Source organism: Bemisia tabaci, chromosome 7 (genome assembly GCF_918797505.1).
Source record: "Bemisia tabaci chromosome 7, PGI_BMITA_v3".
Lineage (NCBI taxonomy): Eukaryota > Metazoa > Arthropoda > Insecta > Hemiptera > Aleyrodidae > Bemisia > Bemisia tabaci.
The window spans coordinates 37,809,972-37,830,916 of record NC_092799.1 but is presented as its reverse complement, the minus strand read 5'-3'; the positions used below and the strand labels follow the sequence as shown (position 1 = coordinate 37,830,916).

At 38.8% G+C, this 20,945-nt stretch overlaps 1 protein-coding gene across 3 annotated transcripts in view; it reads left to right on the top strand.

Moving 5' to 3' along the window:
- LOC109031431 (probable chitinase 10) overlaps positions 1–20,945 on the top strand; it is a 43,045-nt gene that overhangs the window by 9,693 nt on the left and 12,407 nt on the right. For 2 of the 3 annotated variants that reach the window (XM_072302868.1, XM_072302869.1), the window contains exon 4: positions 18,629–18,846. In XM_072302868.1, the coding sequence (XP_072158969.1) occupies positions 18,629–18,846 (218 nt within the window). Of the gene's footprint in view, positions 1–6,735; positions 6,875–7,512; positions 7,644–8,579; positions 8,766–13,365; positions 13,498–15,010; positions 15,317–18,628; positions 18,847–20,945 lie in introns of those variants that run through there. The other variant, XM_072302870.1, reaches the window with a different exon arrangement.

Sequence of the window (20,945 nt, the reverse complement as noted above, 5' to 3'; positions counted from 1 at the left end):
CGAACTGCTAAATAGGTTCATTTCAGTTTTCCAGCAATTTTCAAACTCACTTTATTACTCTTATTATTTTGACTTTACCCTCACTTATATGAGTCATAACACATCCCAAAAAGTATCGGGTCGGGACCTTCTCGCCAGAATTGTTGATATTTAAGCTATTTTTTGCTCTTTTTAAAAATTCTGCCTTTATTTACCTGACTTTTTATTTTTTGATTTTCAAAGGGTATGCCAAAATCTGAATTCAAAATATTTACTCTATGCTTGATCCAAACGATTGGGAGGTGCCTTACATAGCTTTCGTGTGTAAGGAGGGTTGCGGATACGTGAAATGAAGGCAAATGATCAGAGAAAAATTAAGTGAAGTGCACCGAGGTATTAGAGTGGATTTTTTTCACTAAAATGCGAGAGGTAAGTGAAAATAAGATTAGATGGTAAAAAATCTTAACTTCAAATTATATCCAATATTTTGAAGTTTGAGACTGAAAGGCCAGTGTTCTGATATAGGAACTGCTCGATTCATCGCGCAGAACCTTCTCGTAAGAACCAAATGCAATAATGTTTCCTTACATCAGTGACTCAGGCAACTAAACTTGCTTCAAAGGTAAGCTGGCTGCGTCAGAGACTGACTGCACTGAAAAATAATTCTCGGCGTTTTTACCAAGGTCCGTTGGTACCTTTACCATCTCACTTCTTTTTACCAATTATTGGTAATTTTACCAAGACAGACTGATAAGCTTGCCTAAAAACCGATATTTTTACGGGTTTTTTTCAGGTAAGAATACCACTTTTATTGGTAATCAATTCCCGGTAACTTTGCCATTTTATCTCGGTAATTCTACCACAGTCGATAAAAATTATTGGCGTTTTTACCGGGGATCAGTAAAATTACCGAGAAAGTCAATAATTTTACCGAGATTTCTCGGTAAAATTACCAATTCCACAAATGGTACTTTTACCAAGAAAAAACTGGGATCAAATAGAACCCTGAATTCTTGGTAATTTTACCCTTTTCTCGGTAAATACACCGAGATTTTTTTTTCAGTGTGGAGGGGACTCCCGCCAGAATTAACTGCCACTTCGCTCGGTGTGGTTCAGGGGCGGGCGTGCGTACGTGCCTTTAAAAATCTTGACCTCAAATGGACCGAGTTCATCAGAAAGGAACCAACCTGCATTAAGTTGAAACTGAGAAACAGAGGTTTGAAGTTTCATTCCTACATAAGGCTCAATGTAGAAAATGAACTTTGACGCCTCTTTTCACAAAATAATTTCCGGTTTTTGACTTCCAGTTTTTGGCAGAAGAAAAGATACGGCTAATGGAACTCATAAACATGCTTAACTCAATTTTTCGAAAATGTGGGTTGGTTCCTTCCTGATGAACTCGGTCCAAATGATATCAGACATTTTGAGGTTTGAAACGGAGAACAGAACGAGAGCTACTTCTCTTTTCTCCTTTTGTAATTTTCGAAAGACTACTATTCCCCCCCCCCCTCTTCCTTTTTTAATTTTTTTAGATACATACCAATTTAATGACAAGATCTTATAGGCCTGACGGAACTTTTACCCTTTTTGGGTTTTTGGTGGTTATACGAGTTATTTTTGAGTTTTTCTGCACATGCTCAGCACCATGAGCCTTCTGTGAAAAGCGAGGATAATTGTTTTACAATGAATATTGATGAATAAGGATATTCATTACAAATTAAGTTACCTCTTGATGTATATTTCTTCCCCTAATAGTGAAAAATATGTCCATCAAAATTTAAAAGACAGGGGGGGGGGGGGGGATAGATTGAATACAGGCACTCACAATAAATACTGCTAGTACTTACAGCTGCCAACATATTTGCCCCCTTTTAACAGAGTTATGAAGAGATGCTGAAAGATGTTTTAACAGATGCTGAAACTAGGAATGTGGCTTGAAAAACTAAAAAAAAAAAAAAAAAATTTACAGACGTGTTTCTCCAAGAAGGAATTATGTTGCATGCAAACCCTATGCTTATAGTTCCTTTTAGAATAAATGCATCCATATTTGCTCTATTTCAGTCTAAATGACATGCATTCAGAGTATCCAAAATATTTCGGTTACCTTCGAGTAACCTCTGCCTGACTCCGCACAGAATGACCTCAGAAGGAATTGGCTAGTCTATTTTTAAAAGAGTGTCCATCAAATCAAATTGATTTTTTACAACATTCAGAGGAGTTGACACTCTCAACAGAATCAGAAATCCTCTGCGAAATATTTGCGAGAAATTTTTCTGTCTCCACAATGTAAATGAGGAAATAGTTACCGAATTTTAATCGTAGATTCTCAAATCTCAAAGAAAACTAATCATGTGAATTCTTGGCTGTGCATATTGACGAATGAAGTCATTGAATGTCCATGAAGTCAGTGACCTTTGTAAAGCAAAAAAATACTTTAAAGATGAGCATGAGAGAATGCTCATATCAGGGTCCTTTTTCACTCAAAATGAAATGATAGTTCAATAAAAACAGATGTACCTACTTAAAATTCCTCGAATGACACATTATTGCTTTGATTCTCCCTTTAAAGTACGTCCACTAACTAATGTATCTACCTCTCAAATGAAAAACAGAGGGACAGTAGGTATAGTGAAGTTGAAAACATTGCTGAAAAATCTGGGCATATACATTTTATTCATACAAATTTGGAGCGAAAGTAATGTACATCAATGAGTGGGTAAACACATTTTTGTCGCAAATACTGGATTACCTAGAGTTTTGTGAGCACAGAAATGTTTGATGGTGTAGTCTGGGAAGTGAAGTAAAAATACAAAGATTTACTCTCTGCGAGTGACTAAATTCTAAGATCGGTAGGAAAATCCTCCCCCTCCTCCATTTATAAAGATACCAACAGAAAAAGAAGCGAATAATTTTATCTGCTAAACTTTTAAGTTTAAATAATGTAGTTAATAATACAATTTAAATAGCAAGCTTACATAATGCCTCCTTGGGCAGTTCAAAACAGACTTTATTCTGACCTAGAGGACCCTCCTTGGTCGCACCTTGGGAATACCTACAGCTCAAAGATACAGCGAGAATACATTTATTTACCATCCGCGCGCTAGGCTCAAAGTTTACATGTACAGTTACCTAGAGTACCTGTATAGCGAGAGTATGGACAGATGTGAAACTCCGAAAATCCATCAGGCCTTCACCGATGCTTCTGCGAATAAAGTTAGGGCCCAGAAATGCAGCCAACCTATGAATTTCAATTATCCAGAACGATTTACTAATACCATTGTTACGAACCGTCGTTTATTAAGCACGTGTTTGACTCAGTTTTTGCATAAATTTACTCAATTTCGCGGAAGAACGCTCATTTCTGTACATTCTTGGCCATCATGGTTAGAATTGGAATCTGCAGACTGGCAGTGAAATTTTGTGCGTTAGAAGTTGGTTAGAAGGGTGGCTGCACTTTTGGGCCCTAAGCCCTCCATGAAGCGATCTGTCCATACTCTCGCTATACAGGTACTCTACAGTTACCTACTCAGCAGTATATTAAATCAAAATGAGTAATGCAACTTCAATTTTTATGCGTTGGGCATTCACAAGCCAGAATCAATTGACCGCATTTGGGGAAAAGAGTAGGGTGGTAGCGAGAAATCTGGTGGGGTGAAGCTAGTTAAAGATTTATTCTTACAAATATCCTGGAACGAGAGCCCCAACTTGAAAGTCACTTCGTTGTGCCATGATTTATTAAAGCCATGAGGAGTTACTACGTAAGGATGCCTTGAGCGCCAATTTTGCATTGCAGATTCGAAGGGAAGTTTTTTTCCTGAAATTTCCTCGGCGCAAATGGTCGTCATGAAAATATCCGATGCCAAGATGGTTCCGTCTGCCGTCTCCAGAGTATACTTTTCTTCCAACGTCACATGAACAGTGCCAACAACCAGATGTATTGCCAGTACTTGAGAGCACCATGTCCCCGGGCACAATATTGTGGGCAGAATTTATCAGTTTATCATTTCCTGAGATTGAGAGCAAGACTACACCATGTTCCGAGGTTATTGTCACAGGTTTTACAGGCCCATCTGGTAAACTTTGAGTGGTAATGTCGCGTGTTACGCAACGCCTCTTCAAAATTCACCCGAGACAGAATATTTCTTCTATCCCTTTCTCTCCCATTTCTTCTGTCTCTCTCTTAGTTTCTACAAGTCAAGCATTTTCAGGCCTTAAGCCAATGCTTAAATACAATCAGACGCATGATCACATTTCTTTAATATTTTTTTATCAATGCACAGGATGGCTGATGCAATGAAGCCTAAATCTTACCGTGAGAGATCGTCTTCTAGGACGAGAAGGACACTTCGGTTTTACCCATCATAGCGCGACTTCATGTCAATTTTCTTTCGCTCAACCGCAAGTCGGATTTATATGTCAGTTCTAGATCAATTTCTAATATCCGTCATATCCTTGTATTTTCATCCAAGGCCGTGAATAAAATTCTGTGTGATTTTACTACTTTCTCTTTTTCGTTAAAATCCTGCTCTCCCACAATTTTCGAGCGCGTCAAGGGTTGTTAGATGTTTCAGTCCGTCTAAAATTCAACCAACCCAAAGTGCGCGACAGGTAACCTGAACGAATTTGAAGGAGCCTTTTGAATGCAGGTTCCTGATAACTCGAGTCCAGCTTGGTTGATTATTTTTTAAAGTCAAGACTTGGTCATTCTCCTTCACCATGCTTATCGGTTTTTCGACAATGACACCCCCGTCACGGACACTTATCATCGTGTCATTTGCGAAGCAGGCTGGAGGTACGAAAAATCCAAATGCGCAAGCAACCTCGCACATGGCACCACAACCTGCGATGTCAAGTATTACACCATACGCCGCAGCAAATTTGAACGGTCCCATTTCACAGCTAACAACACAACAGGAGGCATAACATGCAGCACCTGCATGTGTATTATTGCATTGCTGGAAAAGCAAAATTATAAGAAGAATCCAGCATTTATTGGAGTATGAGTATGCCATTTTTCACCAGGGGCAAACCGAGGCGAGGAGAGAAATAAGAACGCACAGAGCAGACCACTCAACGACACTAACGACAAGGTCTACATCTTCTGCTGGTCATAGTTACACGCAGAGGGCAGAGGGTAGAGTACCTATATTGAGAGAGTATGGCCACTGGGGTTACCACCTCTGATTGGCTCAGCCATCTTAGGCTAAATGGAGCCCTTAGGACCCAAAAATGGCGGACGCCATAAATTAATGTAATGCAAAATGACTCAAAATGTAGTTTTCTTTGCTTATCGTAACGAGAAATTTACTCAAATGCACTGTTGCGACATCTTTACATATTTTTAAGGCTAATCGTGTGCAATTTTTGAGAAAAATTATCTTAGATGTAGTAAGGTTGGCAGCAAGTGCGGTTGGTGATAACCGTCAAAAGTTGGCAATGACCCCCCTCCCATCCACAAAAACCAAAACAAAGCACCGCCATTTTTGGGTCCTAAGCCTCTCCATGGGGCCCAGTGGCCATACTCTCTCAATATAGGTACATGCGGTACAATATAGGTACATGTGTGGGCAGAGAGTGTGAGATGGAGAGGAGAGGGGGGGAGGGGAGATTTTGCTTTGCGATCAGGATGTATGTATGTAAGTACATTGTACCCATGTGATATCAAGAGTCCATAGGTACTCTTTTATGAGTATCAAAATCGTTGTCGGAACGAACGATGACGCGGTTCTCGTGTCATTCCTCGGTTTCGGTGTTGCCGAATGTCAGTTATGAAATAAGAACATTTCCCTTTTCTTAAGTTCAGGAAACGATGTAGAGAGTACAATTGAGCGCTCAGCCGATAGGCAGCGCTTTTTGATTTCGACTTGCCTCTAGAGTACCAGTATACTTGTGCTAATTCGTTTAAATGGCGCACCAGCTCATCGATGTGTAGGCTTTTGGGGGGGGGGGGGGGGGTCCAGTTTTAAAATAAATAAAGCTGTGAAAACCGTATTTTACGCTTTTAACGTAATGCGCAGGTAGTTTCGATCGTTTGTCTATAAGAAAATTTCTTAGCGGTAGAGTAATTCTTATCGAAATTGATCGTTGAACTCAAATGAAGCCTAAAAAAACGCACCTGATGAGCTCAACGGTGACTATCATTTTCGGGAAACGAAATAACGCGTTTAAGGTTTCCTTGGTAACCTTTGTTTGCTATCAGCTGATGTTTTATTTCCATTACCCAGCCAAGTCGACGGAGTTTATACTTCCTTTCTTCACTAAATACATTGACTAACACCTGAGCGCTTTTCTAATACGACAGTATTAGAACTTTCCCGATTGTTTTTTATTCAAACTGTCGCCTCATTCACACTCTGATAAATATTCTCAGCTGACTCGATTGCACTTGGAGAAATATATGAGGGGCTTGGAGAAAAAGCTTAGGGGCATGTAGTGCAGTTTTTGCTATTTCGAGAAATACGTGTTTGAAGTTTCGAAATTACGTGGATCCTTGTGGCGGAAAAGAGTTCGAAGTGACTTTTTGATGCTTAAAAATTGGAACTTGGGAGGGAATTTTTCACAGAATATGCATTGCGACTGGTTTTACTTGAAATTATTAATATCTCAATTTTTCGATAACTGCTCTTATGTGCCTTGTCCTCCAAGCCCCTCCATTGTCGTTTGGGTTAACAAACTTGTGTGGTATGATAGGTACTCATTCAGTGGTCCTTTTCGTTGCTGGAGCTTTATTTTTAAAGGATTCCTGGTTTGTTTCAGGGATCTGACTGCACAAAAGGCAGTGTCGACGAGAGAACCGGATACGGCGAGTTGATGAAGCAACTGAGCGAAGCCTTAAAACCCAAAAGCTTTCTTTTAGCAGCAGGCATCTCCCCCAAGATTGACGTTATCGACAAAGGTCTGTATCCACTACGAAAGTCAAATTGAAAATTCTTCTACTACTTTTTCAACTTCTTTCATGTCATGCCATTTCAGTTTTTGGGTCATTAGTTACGTTTTAACGTTTAAATTAAAGCGATGGAACTCAAGTTCTAACTTCCTAAGGTCTGAAACGAGTTTCGGTTTTAAGAAGTGCAGGGACCCTGTACGAATTATTTTTATTTTCCACCTCGTAAACAGGAGATCTACGGGTGTATTTTTATGCCTCAGATTGATAACTTGTGGTCCCCAAAAAATTTAGGCTATCATTGGCTGTCCGTCATTAGAAATATTTTGCTCTTGCAAGCATTGGTCTTGACTTTGAAGCAATGCGAAATTCGCTGTCAGTAGTGCATCATACAAAATGTCTCCGCATCCAACTTCACACTAAAAAATTAGCACTAACAGAACTTTAAACTAATTTATGTGAGCATTTCATGCATTATCTTTCTTTAAAAGAATGTTGAGCATCGGAAAGCAGCGAGAAGAATAAAATAGTTTATGATGGACCTGTCTAGCGTCCATGGTTTAATGGTCATTTACCTGAGTCTCAAGCTTTTAGCTAACAGCTAAACCTTTTGGAGTGCTTTAACAAAATTGCTCATCTTTACATTCTAGCGTACAACGTTCAAGTTTTGACGAAATACTTGGATTTTGTGCTCGTGGAAGGATACAAATACAACCAAGGATATTCGAAAGTTTTCGAAACCCAATTCTACAATGTCAACACCACGACTGAACCCAGCGTCGTAAGTATATGTGATATTTTATTACCTGCATTCCTCAGAATTTATCTACACCAGATGAGCCTCAACACTTTTAGAGTCAGAAAGAGATCATCACCTTGATTCTTAAATGATATACAGTTTCAATGCAAGAATGAAGTTAAAAAACTTATGTCCTTTATAAAAACGCTACAGCATATTTTGAGAGGAATCCAGATTTCCTCAAAACATTTATCTAAATGTCTGACTACTAGATTGCCGAAGGATCAGGTATAATCACGATTTTGTGTTCGATAACATTGCAATACATCGCCGTCGATAAAATCGCGATTTTATTGAAAATTTTTGTGCTGAAATCGCATTTTATCGCAATTTTCATCCAACAATATTGCAATAAATTGATGTCGATAAATTGGACTGCATTTTGCAATTTGGAACTATAAATTCTGGCTCTTCTGGAAAAACACTTATGTGCATAGGGAAACTACTGGCACATACGTTGTTTTAAAACCAAGCTAGAATTTATAGATCCAAATTGCAAAATGTAGTCCAATTCGCAATACATTTCCCGATCAAATAGCAACTCACCGCGATCACTGCTCCTTGGGTAAGTGCATTTCGATGTTGCTAAATTTCCGCTATCAAATCGCACTTTGAATAGGCAAATCTTACAGGTATTTCTGCCTAGAAATTTCCCTGATTTTCCTTCCGATCTCACGTAAAAGTCAGGAACATTTCGGACAAAAACTGCACACGTACATTTTTGCGAAATATTCAATTATTTGAGTCAATTTTGCAACCTAGGAATGGAGTTACGTTCCCACGTTCGTTGACGATAAGATCATTTTTCTCGCAACTTTTGGAAACTGAGCCCCACGGCAACTTCTAAATCGATTGGTATTATATCAACAAAAAAAAAAAAAAAAAAAAACCTTCTAAATCGAAATGTCGAAATTTCAGGTGAACACCATCATGCAGTTGCACACCAAAGGCGTCCCCCTCAAGAAGCAAGTCCTTGGCATTAGCTTGGCTGGAAACTCATACGTTCTTGCGGCCGCTGACAAGCATGGCTACGGTGTCGCTGCCACCGGCCCTGGTGCTGCAGCTGAGTTCACCAAGCTTCCCGGTGTCATGGGCTACTTCGAGGTTTGTACAAAATACATTGATTTTAACCTCTTATCTGATCCATAATCAAGGATCTTTTAGTTTTTGTTTGACCCTAAAAACATGACCATGCACTGAAAAAAAATCTCTGTGTATTTACTAAGAAAAGGGTAAAATTACCAAGAATTCAGGGTTCTATTTGATCCCAGTTTTTTTTTGGTAAAATTACCATTTATGGAATTATTTATGAAATCGTTCATGCTTAGTAACACCATTTAGCGAAAACTTTAGCCAAAGCTTTAGCGTTTAAAATGTTTATAAAATAAATAAAGCAGTGATAACCATAACACCTTGGCTAAATTCCTTTTCTTTCTCATTTATGGAATTGGTAATTTTACTGAGAAATCTCGGTAAAATTATTGAACTTTCTCGGTAATTTCACTGGACCTTGGTAAAAACGCCAATATTTTTATCGACTGTGGTAGAATTACTGACATAAAATGGCAAAGTAACCGAGAATTGATTAACAATAAAAGTGGTAATCTTACCCGGAAAAAAACAGTAAAAATACCGGTTTTTAGGTAAGCTTACCAGTCTCTTTTGGTAAAATTACCAATAATTGGTAAAAAAGTGAGATTGTAAAGGTACCAACGGACCTTCGTAATGATGCCGAGAATTTTTTTTCAGTGTGGAAATGGAGGTTTTGGAGCCCCCCCCCCCTCCCCCAAATGTCCAACAACATTTCAGACCCTGAAAGTCGCGGGCTGCAATTAGGTGGTCCAATCGTGCGTTCAATTAATCTTATTTCACTCCCATTAGATTAATCAACGCATAGTGGATCGGGACAATAGGAGAGGTCGGACAAAAATTTGAAACTTCAATAGTTCATAACTCCTTTTAAACAAAATTGTGAGGTTCTAAAAGTGGTTCCATTGGTCTCCTCGTGAGATTCTCTTTCAGAAGCACCCCTTTAAATTTAAATGGACCACTAGACAAGGTACGAATTTAAGCGATCTGATACATGTTTCTTAACCAGAATTTCACGTAAAACACGATTCACACAACGATAATTACTGAAACCAACTCCTAAGGAAGATATTAACGTTTTTATTTCACATTGGTTACGAGGAATTTGAACTGCCCGCTCACAAGAAACTCAAAGCTCTACGCGAGTCAAATCACGCACTACAATGGTTTCAGCAAGCTTCTCAATCGAGCAATGTTCATTTCCCACCACGTGTTCTTCAAACTATTAGCACTTTGCTATAGCTGAGCCAAAGCGTCAAGATCGAGATTGCCAGATTTTTATATCGCAGAGACTGTCATGATAATGTTTAGCGCGCGATGTGAATCACGTAGAGCATTGAGTTTTCATGAGCGGGTGGTTTGAATTCACGCATCAAGAAACATTAAATATCTTCGTAAGGAATTGATTTCGGTAATTTTTGTTGTGCGCATCGTGTTCTACGTGAAATTTTAATTAAAAAACATGTATCAGAATGCTGAAATTCGTACCTTGTCTAGTGGTCCATTGTGACGAGATAAACATCAAGATTTGCAGTTTTAGTGAAAAATTTTACGTCCGACCTCTCTGATTCACTTAGTCCACTCTGCAACGAGAGAATCGTGCACGACGTCATGTTATGCAGTCGGTGCGGTATGGACATCTACAAAGAATGTCGGAGGTGAGATTGCCCGAACAAGCTTCGGGTGGAGTACGTACCTGAGGGGCGTCCCATGAAGGGATGGCGGCAGGACGTTGAGGGAGAGATGTTGCATTGTCACGTGTCCGATAACCCTCAAAAAGATAGGCTCATGTGGCGTTTGGGTGTCGCAAAACGCCAGGGTACGTTGTAGGGGTGACTGTTAATTGTGTGTCAGATTGATCAAACCTGGCAAAATGAATGTCTACATCATCCATCGCAAAATGCATATCTGCAGTATTGAATGGAGAATTTGCAAGTGTTTGAAATTTGATGAATTCCGCGTTTTAGTGGAAACCACCGCGAGTGAACTGAACACGAGGATACCCTTGGTTCATAAATTGAACAATTACAGGAGGAGTTGTGACAAAATTATCTGATCAACTAAAATACATGTGTTTAAATGGGAAGTGCCGCCAGATGACGTCACTAGGCGGTGCATTTTTTCACTTTTAACTCTATTTTGATACTATTTCCCATGCCAGAGCGAAACTGAGAAAAAGTACTGCAAAATCAGCTCTTTAAGCACTCTCAGATGCGGCAATAACAAATTTGCGTGAAAATTCTCCATTGAAACAGATAAAAAGTCTCCAAAGAGTGCATAGAGTGTTTTTCCTTTTCTAGTTATGAGGTTTTACGTCCTAGACTTCTCTTATCAAGAAAGATTTTTATATTTTCAAGTGTTTGCACATGATTAAAATGTCTTCTATCGTTCAGCAAACTAAATTTTATTCCTAAGGAGGAAGCCTTCTCCTCTAGCACATGCGCGATTACAAACGAGTAAAATGAGGGTGCATGGTTGCATGCCCTTATTTTGTGAGGCTAATATTAGGTAAACCTTAGAGCTTCGTATGGTCACGTTCCATTAAGACTCAAGAGTATCTGGCGTATGCAATTCAGTGGCTTTTGATTACGTAAAAGAGTTAGTAAAAACGCACGTTGGCTGCACCAACTTTCCGTCTAAATTATTCAGTTGACCAGTCATTATTCTGCAGAATGCTGATGTTCCTGGATTTGTCAGAGAATCACAGTCTGAATGGACCAGTAGACAAGGCTCAAATTTCTGCATTCTGATACACGTTTCATAATCAAAATTTCACGTAAAACACGATGCGCACATCGAAAATTACCGAAATCAACCCGTTATGAAGATATTTAATGATTCTTGATGCGTGAATTCAAACCACCCGCTCATGAAAACTCAATGCTCTACGTGACTCACATCGCGCGCTAAACGTTATCGTGACAGTCTCTGCGATATAAAAATCTGGCAACCTTAATCTTGACGCTTTAGCTCAGCTATTGCAAGTTGTTCATAGTTTGAACAGTACATTGTGGGAAATGAACATCGCTTGATTGAGAAGCTTGCTGAAACCGTAGTAGTGCGCGATTTGACTCACGTAGAGAGTTTCTTGTGAGCGGGCAGTTCAAACTCCTCGTAACCAATGTGAAATATAAACGTTAATATCTTTGTTAGGAGTTCATTTCGGTAATTTTCGTTACGCAAATCGTGTTCTACGTGAAATTCTGGTCAAGAAACATGTATTAGAATGCTTAAATTCGTACCTTGTCTATTGGTCCATTCTTTGATTTCGCAGCCAATATAATTGACCTTATTTGGGAACTTTTGGAGAATAATTCACAAATCTGGAAGAAGACAAATCAGTAAACGGATTGTCACGAATTTGATAAAATAGAGCAAATAAGGAAGTGCACCCATTCAATCACTTACTGAAATAGTCAGTGTCTCGTGGAAACTGGAAAGCTGAAATAGCAAGCGTCCCGTTTAAGGGTTGCGTCCTATCTAAGTTGCCAGCATCACTGTTAGCGCATTCTATCGACCTACTTTGAAGTTGGAAGCTCCACATCCTACGATACACCGACAGAGTGCGGAGATAATATACTCAAACGTTCCCACTGAAATAACCCTCAACTTTCGAAGTTGCGCCTTTGTTTTTTTCGTCGTCTTTCTTCTCTGTTGGTAATTGAGCAATGAAGTTTTATGATTGAGCAAATGTTTAAATGCAAATTCACCGTAGCCTAGAAAGATTGGGCTCACGTTTTTCTACATAAGAATATCATTCCGCTGTTCTATGAAAACACACTGTATGAACGTTTCGTCGCCGCAAAATTTCTCCGGATAAAATATTCGCTCTTGCGGGACGAAGTGAGTATTTAGCCGTTAAACTTTCAGCTACTTTACGTTAATAATTGCGAGAAAGAATCTCCAAAAATTTGGAATAAAAACATGTATTTGTAAGCTCCCTTGTAAATTCGTTTTTTTATCAGAGGAGATTTGGTAGCGTCTAAAGGCTCGCACATAACGTTCTTCAATGGTAGTGCAGCATTTTATTTCCATTATGAAAACCAGTCATTAATTAAGTGAAAAAGTACGTTACACCGCGTGATTACGACTAGAAGAAAAATGGTCACTTAAGGTGTGTATGATGGAGGCTTTCAAGACGAAGCTATCAATAGAGTATTTGCAGGTGTCTGAAATTTGATGAATTTCGTGTTAAAGTGGAAACTACTGAGTGAACTGAACACGAGGATACCCTTGGTTCATGAATTGAACCATTATTGGAGAAGATTTGACAAAATGATGTAGTTTCGATGGGGAATGCCGCCAGATGACTTCACTGGGCGGTGCATTTTCTCACTTTTAAATCTATTTTTATACTTTTTCCCACAGCAGAAAAAAAGTATGTAAAACATTGTGAAATCAGCTCTTTAAGCACTTTCAGACGAAGCAATAAAAAATTTGGATGCAAATTCTCCATTCATTTGTTTATCATCTAGACGACCCATGAATGATTCAGAAATCGGGCGCTGTAGTTTTTAAGAGATCATAAATTTTTGTGGGACTTCAGTTCTTTCCTGACACTTTTTCTGGAACGTAAAAGTAGATATACTCACGAGTGATGCCGTTTTATTCACAGATCTGCAACAATGTAGTAAACAAAGGCTGGAAAGTAGTCCACGAACGCAAGAACACCGTTAAGCTCAACCCGTACGCGTTCAAGGGAAACCAATTGGTAACCTATGAAGACACCACTGACTTGCTCAGGAAGGTGAGTAATTTTAAAAATGATCGAAAAATTAATTATTGAGTTAATTCATCAAACACCTCCACCGTTGAAGGAGAGTGTTGGAATTAATCAAATGAAAATTGACCGAGGAAAACCCATCAAATCCATTTAATTAATTTGATTAATCTCGGTACGGATTTTTAGAAGAGTAAATTAATCTTTTAGAAATAAGACCTACAAATTCAGTAGATTAATCCTTTACTGTAGCTCAGTGAAATGTGGCTTCCCCCTCAGCAGGTCAATATACGCGTTTAATTAAAAACTAAAAGTGCGGTGCAAATAGGTACCAATGCAAAAATTAACATCCGAAAATTTTTAATTTTAATAGGATGGGCACGAGGCATTGAAATATTTATGAGGAAAAAAACAAGATTTTTAAGAGCTCTAACTAATTAGAGTTTGGCGCTAAATGAGAGTCGGAGTAAAATGCAGTTATATTGTCTCTGTTTCCATCCGGCCAAATAATATCGATCCATATTTTTTTATTCTAGAACTATTGAGCCTTGAAGTCAACTTGACTGATCGAGCGCTTATTTTGGAGTGAAGAAACTCCTCGTTGGAAACCTCCCAGACTTTGCTCAGTCCGAGTAAAAGATGAATTTACATTGGATCGATGCAATTTGTTAAGACACGCGCAATGATGGAACTGAAATGAGAAAAAAAAACTCCCTCTCTTATCAGTTGCTTACGGGCACCGTATCACATGATATGTCGTTGATTCCCTTTTTCGTTATTTGCTCTCCTATTATTTGTATCGAGTAGATTTGTGAAGGGTCTCAATTGGATCACATTTTGAAATAAGGAACCATTATCTCTGGCTCTTCTATAGAAAAGCATCTTTCTACACAGGGAAACCAATGGCAGATAGGTATGTTATTCCTTAATTGAGCCGAGAATAGTGGTACCTTATTGCAAAATGTGATCCAATTATCCGCGGTAGTTGAGACCGGAAGTATCGCAGTTAATTAAAAATAAGTGTTGAAAATTAATTTAAATAATTTACTTTTGATACAAGATTCAAAAAAAGAAACTTAAAAAGCAGTTCGACTGATTTTGGTGAATGCTGGATGTTTCTTGGTAAATTCTTCTAATGGTGTGCGTTCGTGTGCATTGAAGTGTCGCATGTGTTGCCTATCGCTTAATCGAAGGGGTTCTTCCTTTTGAAATTCATTGCTATATGATTGAATTTAATTGCTACTTGCCTTCGCCGTGCAAATTGTTAATCTTCCATCTGATCGACTGATGTATCTACGTCATTTGAAAAAAATAACCATCATCACTTGCTCGCCCATAGGAGGAATTATCAGCGTAAGGAATTTAGATGCAACAAAATGCAATGTTATTGCAGTATTTTCGTTGCGAAGGTCTGCTCGGGCTTTTAAGCACGACGTGCAGTCTCGCAGTTTTTTTTGCCGCAGCAAACCTGTATCCACGTCGATATTGAGGTTGAACGACTAAAAATTCAGGGTCAGTGAGACGTTGTTTGCTTTTTCAGGGTAAATTCATCAAGGACCAAAAGATGTTGGGAGCCGCCGTCTGGTCGGCTGACTTGGACGACATCAGGAACATCTGCAAGTGCGGGAACTTCCCCATGCTGAGAGCCCTGAATCAGGAACTCAGGGGAGAGACCGTCGTCCCTGGCAAGAAAATGTGGGAGAACTGCGCGTAGTGATCACGTCGAACATGTCCTCATCGCATCTCAGATTCTTACTTAACTTCTCGTTCTTTTTTCCTATTTCTTATTTCCAGTTGTTTTAATGTTTGATATAGTTTAATAAATTCTGCTCATTTAATTCTTAAACGGACGACTGTTGATTTCCCTGCATCCCATGCGCGAAAAGTATCCCATGTCGACGATGACTGGAGGGTCATTATGAGTTGGTCTGACGTGGAATTTATCGAGCGTCGACGTTCAACGTCGCAACGCTTGAGATGCCGTCTATCGGAAAAGCGAAAAAACATGACCAAGACAATCGTGTACCGACGCCAATAAATGCTGTGAATTAACTCATCAACTGAGATATGTCCCGCGCACGCGCTGATGAGTATACTCGTTGAATGAGGCGAATGGGTTAATGAGCCCGAAACCAATGTACAAAATCAACTGAAAATGTGACTGAGGCTGCAAAAACATAAAATAAAACAAGTTGGTTTTTGCAATCGCTAGCGATAGCAATATTCGTCATGGGAACTTTTGCTTCTGGGATATGAAAATTTTAAGGTACAGTTCGTTTGTAGTATCTTCAGAATTGAAGGGGCTATGTAATTTTGTGTCGACATCTCTTTTTTAACATTTTTAATTTTTTTTCTTTGCATACAAGAAAGCTGTTATTTACCAATTATTTATTTTCGTTGGATTATGTATGGTTTTTGGAAGTTAACGCATTTAACTTTCAGTTTCGTTTTTTCGGCGTAAAGTATGATATTTTTACTCTACGCATATGCCCGAATACGCATCATAACGACGGTGAAACTACCAAACCACGTATCTCGTTTGCGGTGTTTAAAAATCTCCGCTCACATTTTATTTTTTTGAAGTAGACCAAATCAATATCATTCCTTGAAATTTTCACAGAATTTTCTCCGCACGAAGAGGAAAAATCACGGAAATTTTCAAGACTGGACGTTAAGTAGCTTTTCATTTAAAAAATAAAGTATGACAGGAAGTCTGCGACGTCGCAAACCGAGATACGTGGTTTGGTAGTTTCACCGTCGATAAGTGACCTATGTGCTTCCTAAGTTGCCATTTTTTTCATTCAAATAGATGTAACCGAAATGTTAGATGTGTACTACCTATACTACTTTCATGTCATTGCTTTATTTATTTATTTACTTTTTGCGTAGGTATAAATTGTTATTTTTTGCTGAATTTTGGAGAAAATATTGCTTTAAGAACGTGGAATGTAAATTAATTTTATTGAAAAAAGAAAATACCATCATTAATTTGGGCGAACAGAGAAAATATACATCAATATTTGGGTCAACATCTCCCTGATTATATAAAGGATGAATATATTAGTATTTCTGTATCAAAAAACTTAGCTTTTGTCTTCAGAGGTACGATGATTCTAGTCCCAGTCAATTTGTTTTATTGAAAAAACAAAAAAACAAAAAATAAAAAAAAAAAAAAAAAACAACTGAAATGTTAGACATACTATTTTCATGTCTTTCTATTTGTATCAATAGGTACTTTTTGCTTAACTTACGAACGTTGAATGCAAATTAACTTTATTGAAAAAAGAAAATAACGTCATTAATTTGGGGGAACATGTGGCTGATTATATGAAGGAGGTATATTCCAGTATTTTTGTTTAACATATTAACTCACGAGAAAATGTTCGTACATTTATCATCTACTATTAATTATTTTTTGATGATTAGTCTAAAACATTCAATACAACCATTAAAAAGTAGTTCCCATTGTCGGGTATCGAACTCCCGATCGGCGGGTGTCCGCACCTAATCAAAAATACGAGGCGGTTTAGTCAACTAGGCTATAACGGATCCACGTGAGCGAGTGTAAAAATAGCATTTAAAAGACTAGGGCAATGGGCGGGACTTATCACAAGAGACCTTGACTGCTTTTGGGATGCGCATTGCTGTAGGAGCCATGGTTCGCACTGTTTTAATGCGTCTCGAGGTTCATCCCAGCACGCATCCCGATCGCGGCAGTTGAGCTAAGGCAATATTTGCGTATCCATGAATTAAATCAATCAATCGAGCTCTGATTTTGACTTCTTTATCCGTAACGAGTCCTCCAGAACAATTTTCCACCTTGTACGATGGTTATTATTTCTTTACTTCTATTTTTCAAATTTGAGGTGGGATAATGGCGGCTTCTCAAGAACACCGAGGTAGGCGATCTTTTGCACCAACGAACAGAAAACTGATGGCGAAAAATAACCAATCAGAACCTCCCAAAAAAAAGAATTTGCCTAAAAAGGAACTTCGTGGTTCTGCGCAGATTTACTAGTCAGACACGACATCTCAAGGTGGAAAAAAACTCGCTGAAAGCGAATTTCAGCAATCAACACAACTTGACGTAGAGACATGATTGGCTAAAAAATACAACGGTTTTTGATACATCGGAAAATCAACCAAAAATCGGAGACTGGGCGAAACGCTCAAGGTCGCAGAGGTATAGGGAATCCCATAGCGAAAGCAACGGAACGATTGTAATATCATGGGGAACTCCGTTCCCATGACAAAAAACCCAGGTTTTAAGTTAAAAACTTGGTTGATCTCTTATTCAAATGCTTAAAAATAAGGAAATTAACATTTTAAGCAGCTTACCAAGTCATCACCTATCCCCTTCAAAATACTTGCCAGCTTTGTCGATGCAGTTTTCTCCACCGTTTCTTCAACTGCGGGAGAAACACTGTTGGAAATCCTCAGGTTTGAATGATCGCAATTCCTACAAGGTGTTCTCTTGAATTTCCGGAATGGTTTGAAAACGTCGACCTTTCAAGGTAGATTTAAGTCGTGGAAATAAGAAAAAATCACACGGAGCCAGGTCAGAGGTCACCTTGAAGGAATTGCGATCATTCAAACCCGAGGATTTCCAACAGTGTTTCTCCCGCAGTTGAAGAAACGGTGGAAAAAAAATGCATCGACAAAGCTGGCAAGTATTTTGAAGGGGATAGGTGATGACTTGGTAAGCTGCTTAAAATGTTAATTTCCTTATTTTTAAGCATTTGAATAAGAGATCAACGAAGTTTTTAACTTAAAACCTGGGTTCCTTTTTTTTTAAGTTGTATCTACATTTTTCTTGAAATAAAGACAAAAATCGCAACTCGAGTTTGACTTTCCTTTATTCCAAAGCGTGTAGTTTCCTTAGCAAGACGAATTTTTGAATTCTGTAAAAAAAGCATCTTCAGTAGTTTATCAGCTTTCAAACAAGCCCAAGAAAACTTCATTGCGACGCTTGGTTCGCCTTCTATGACATAAGTCCGGTTTCTTTTGGGACAGCCCTCGTACATGTAGTCTGATATGTTACTTGTTTATTTCGGCTTGTAGTTTGATTTTTAAATCATTTACTATGTTCTATATAGCTTAGCCAGCCTTTGGCAATAAAATGTGACATAGAACCTGATCATCCACCTCTTAATTTCAGAGGAGCTTTACAAAGATCTTACGGCGTTGAAGGCAAAGGGAATCAACACCCTCATTGCCTTAGGTGGTGCTGAGGATTCCAAAAATTTCGAGAAGTACGTCAAATTGGTCACAAACGTAGACAACAGGAAGGCCTTCGTTGAAAGTGTGGTTGCATTTTTGAGCAAGCACAAATTCGATGGACTCTTGCTCCAGTGGGAGTACCCTGTTTGCCGTGATGTAAGTTTGACTTACAAATTTTTCAAATTTTAGGTATCGCAGAGCCCAGATAAACAAAGTTACAAAAATTATTAACAGCGTCCAAGTGTTACGTTTGTCAAACGCCACTCAGGCTTGTAACGTACCCGTAACACGGTGAAATTCAAAATGCAGAAAAGCACAAAAGAACATGTGCGCTTTTGGGGTGGTGGAAGCAGGGTTTGTTTGCGCAAATGATTTCCCTTAAAACTGGAGAAGAAGAGAGAAGACTTTGTCTATCGTACATTGGAAATCTGACTGCAACGAAACAGTCTTTCTTATTTGCGTGATGTTAAATAATCTTTGTCCAAAAGTCAAGCGAGCGCACAATTTTAGTGAATATGCTTTTGAAGGTTCTTTACAAGCGCAAATAAATAAGTTAATTTTTGTCTACGCCTTATGCAGGATTTTACGCAAGGAACTTTTAGATGGCATTCCTTCGAATACTTCGTCATTAATTCCTTTATGAACCCGCGGTTTACTGGTGCTCCAGTTTGATGACTTTGAAGCAACCAGTAAGTTAGGAGTTTTTTTCTACAAGCCTCGGGTCGCCTACCGCACCGGGCTCTGAACAGACCGTAGGGTGATGTACATTTCTGCCTGGAAACTCTTGCGCAATGACAGATGTGTCCAGGAAAAAACATTTCTGAAGTGTTCACGAAACCACTTTGCCGCTTTGTCGTTCTTAGGTCAATAAGGAGCCGCAGTCCAAATACTAGGAGGTCAACGTTGTAATACACGTAAACATTTTCGAGGCATTTTTCGGAAAATTGACGACGTCGCGGCAAAAGTCAGCAATAGTTTATACTTCATCGGCAAAAAGGCAACGTTGGAATTACATTTAAGTGTGAGAAAAACATTAAGTAAAGTTCCCTCAGCCCTCAATTAAAACCGCATGCGACGATCACTGAACGAATTTCATCATATAACGCCTCTTAGATGCAACTATTCTGGCTCTATTAATGTTTGTATTGCATACATACGGAGGTGAAGGCGTTTTGAAAAACCTTTTGCGTAACAGACTTTTCCAACACAAGAATCTCACTACTAGGTCGTCTAGACTAAGACTTAAAATATAAACGGTTTGCAACGGTTCTACCGCAAAGTACCCAATAAAATGCCTAAAATTCAAAGAGGGAGGCTGTGATCTAAATATCGTGAGGTAACCCAGGTATCGTGAGCTCAGTCTCTGACGCAACCAGCTTACCTTTGAAGCAAGTTTAGTTGCCTAAGTCACTGATGTAAGGAAACATTATTGCATTTGGTTCTTACGAGAAGGTTCTGCGCGATGAATCAAGCAGTTCTCCTATCAGAACATTGGCCTTTCAGTCTCAAACTTCAAAATATTGGATATCTTTTGAAGTTAAGATTTTTAACATCTAATCTCATTTTCACTTACCTTTCGCATTTTAGTAAAAAAAAATCCACTCTCATACCTCGGTGCACTTCGCTCAATTTTTCTCCAATTGTTTACCTTCATTTCAGGTATCCGCAACTCTCCTTACACACGAAAGCTATGTAAGGAACCATTGTAATACGCAAGGGACCTCCCAATCGTTTGGATCAAGCATCTCGGTAATTTTACCCTTTTCTCGGTACATACACCGAGATTTTTTTTTTTCAGTGTGGAGGGGACTCCCGCCAGAATTAACTGCCACTTCGCTCGGTGTGGTTCAGGGGCGGGCGTGCGTACGTGCCTTTAAAAATCTTGACCTCAAATGGACCGAGTTCATCAGAAAGGAACCAACCTGCATTAAGTTGAAACTGAGAAACAGAGGTTTGAAGTTTCATTCCTACATAAGGCTCAATGTAGAAAATGAACTTTGACGCCTCTTTTCACAAAATAATTTCCGGTTTTTGACTTCCAGTTTTTGGCAGAAGAAAAGATACGGCTAATGGAACTCAAAAACATGCTTAACTCAATTTTTCGAAAATGTGGGTTGGTTCCTTCCTGATGAACTCGGTTCAAATGATATCAGACATTTTGAGGTTTGAAACGGAGAACAGAGCGAGAGCTACTTCTCTTTTCTCCTTTTGTAATTTTCGAAAGACTACTATTCCCCCCCATCTTCCTTTTTTAA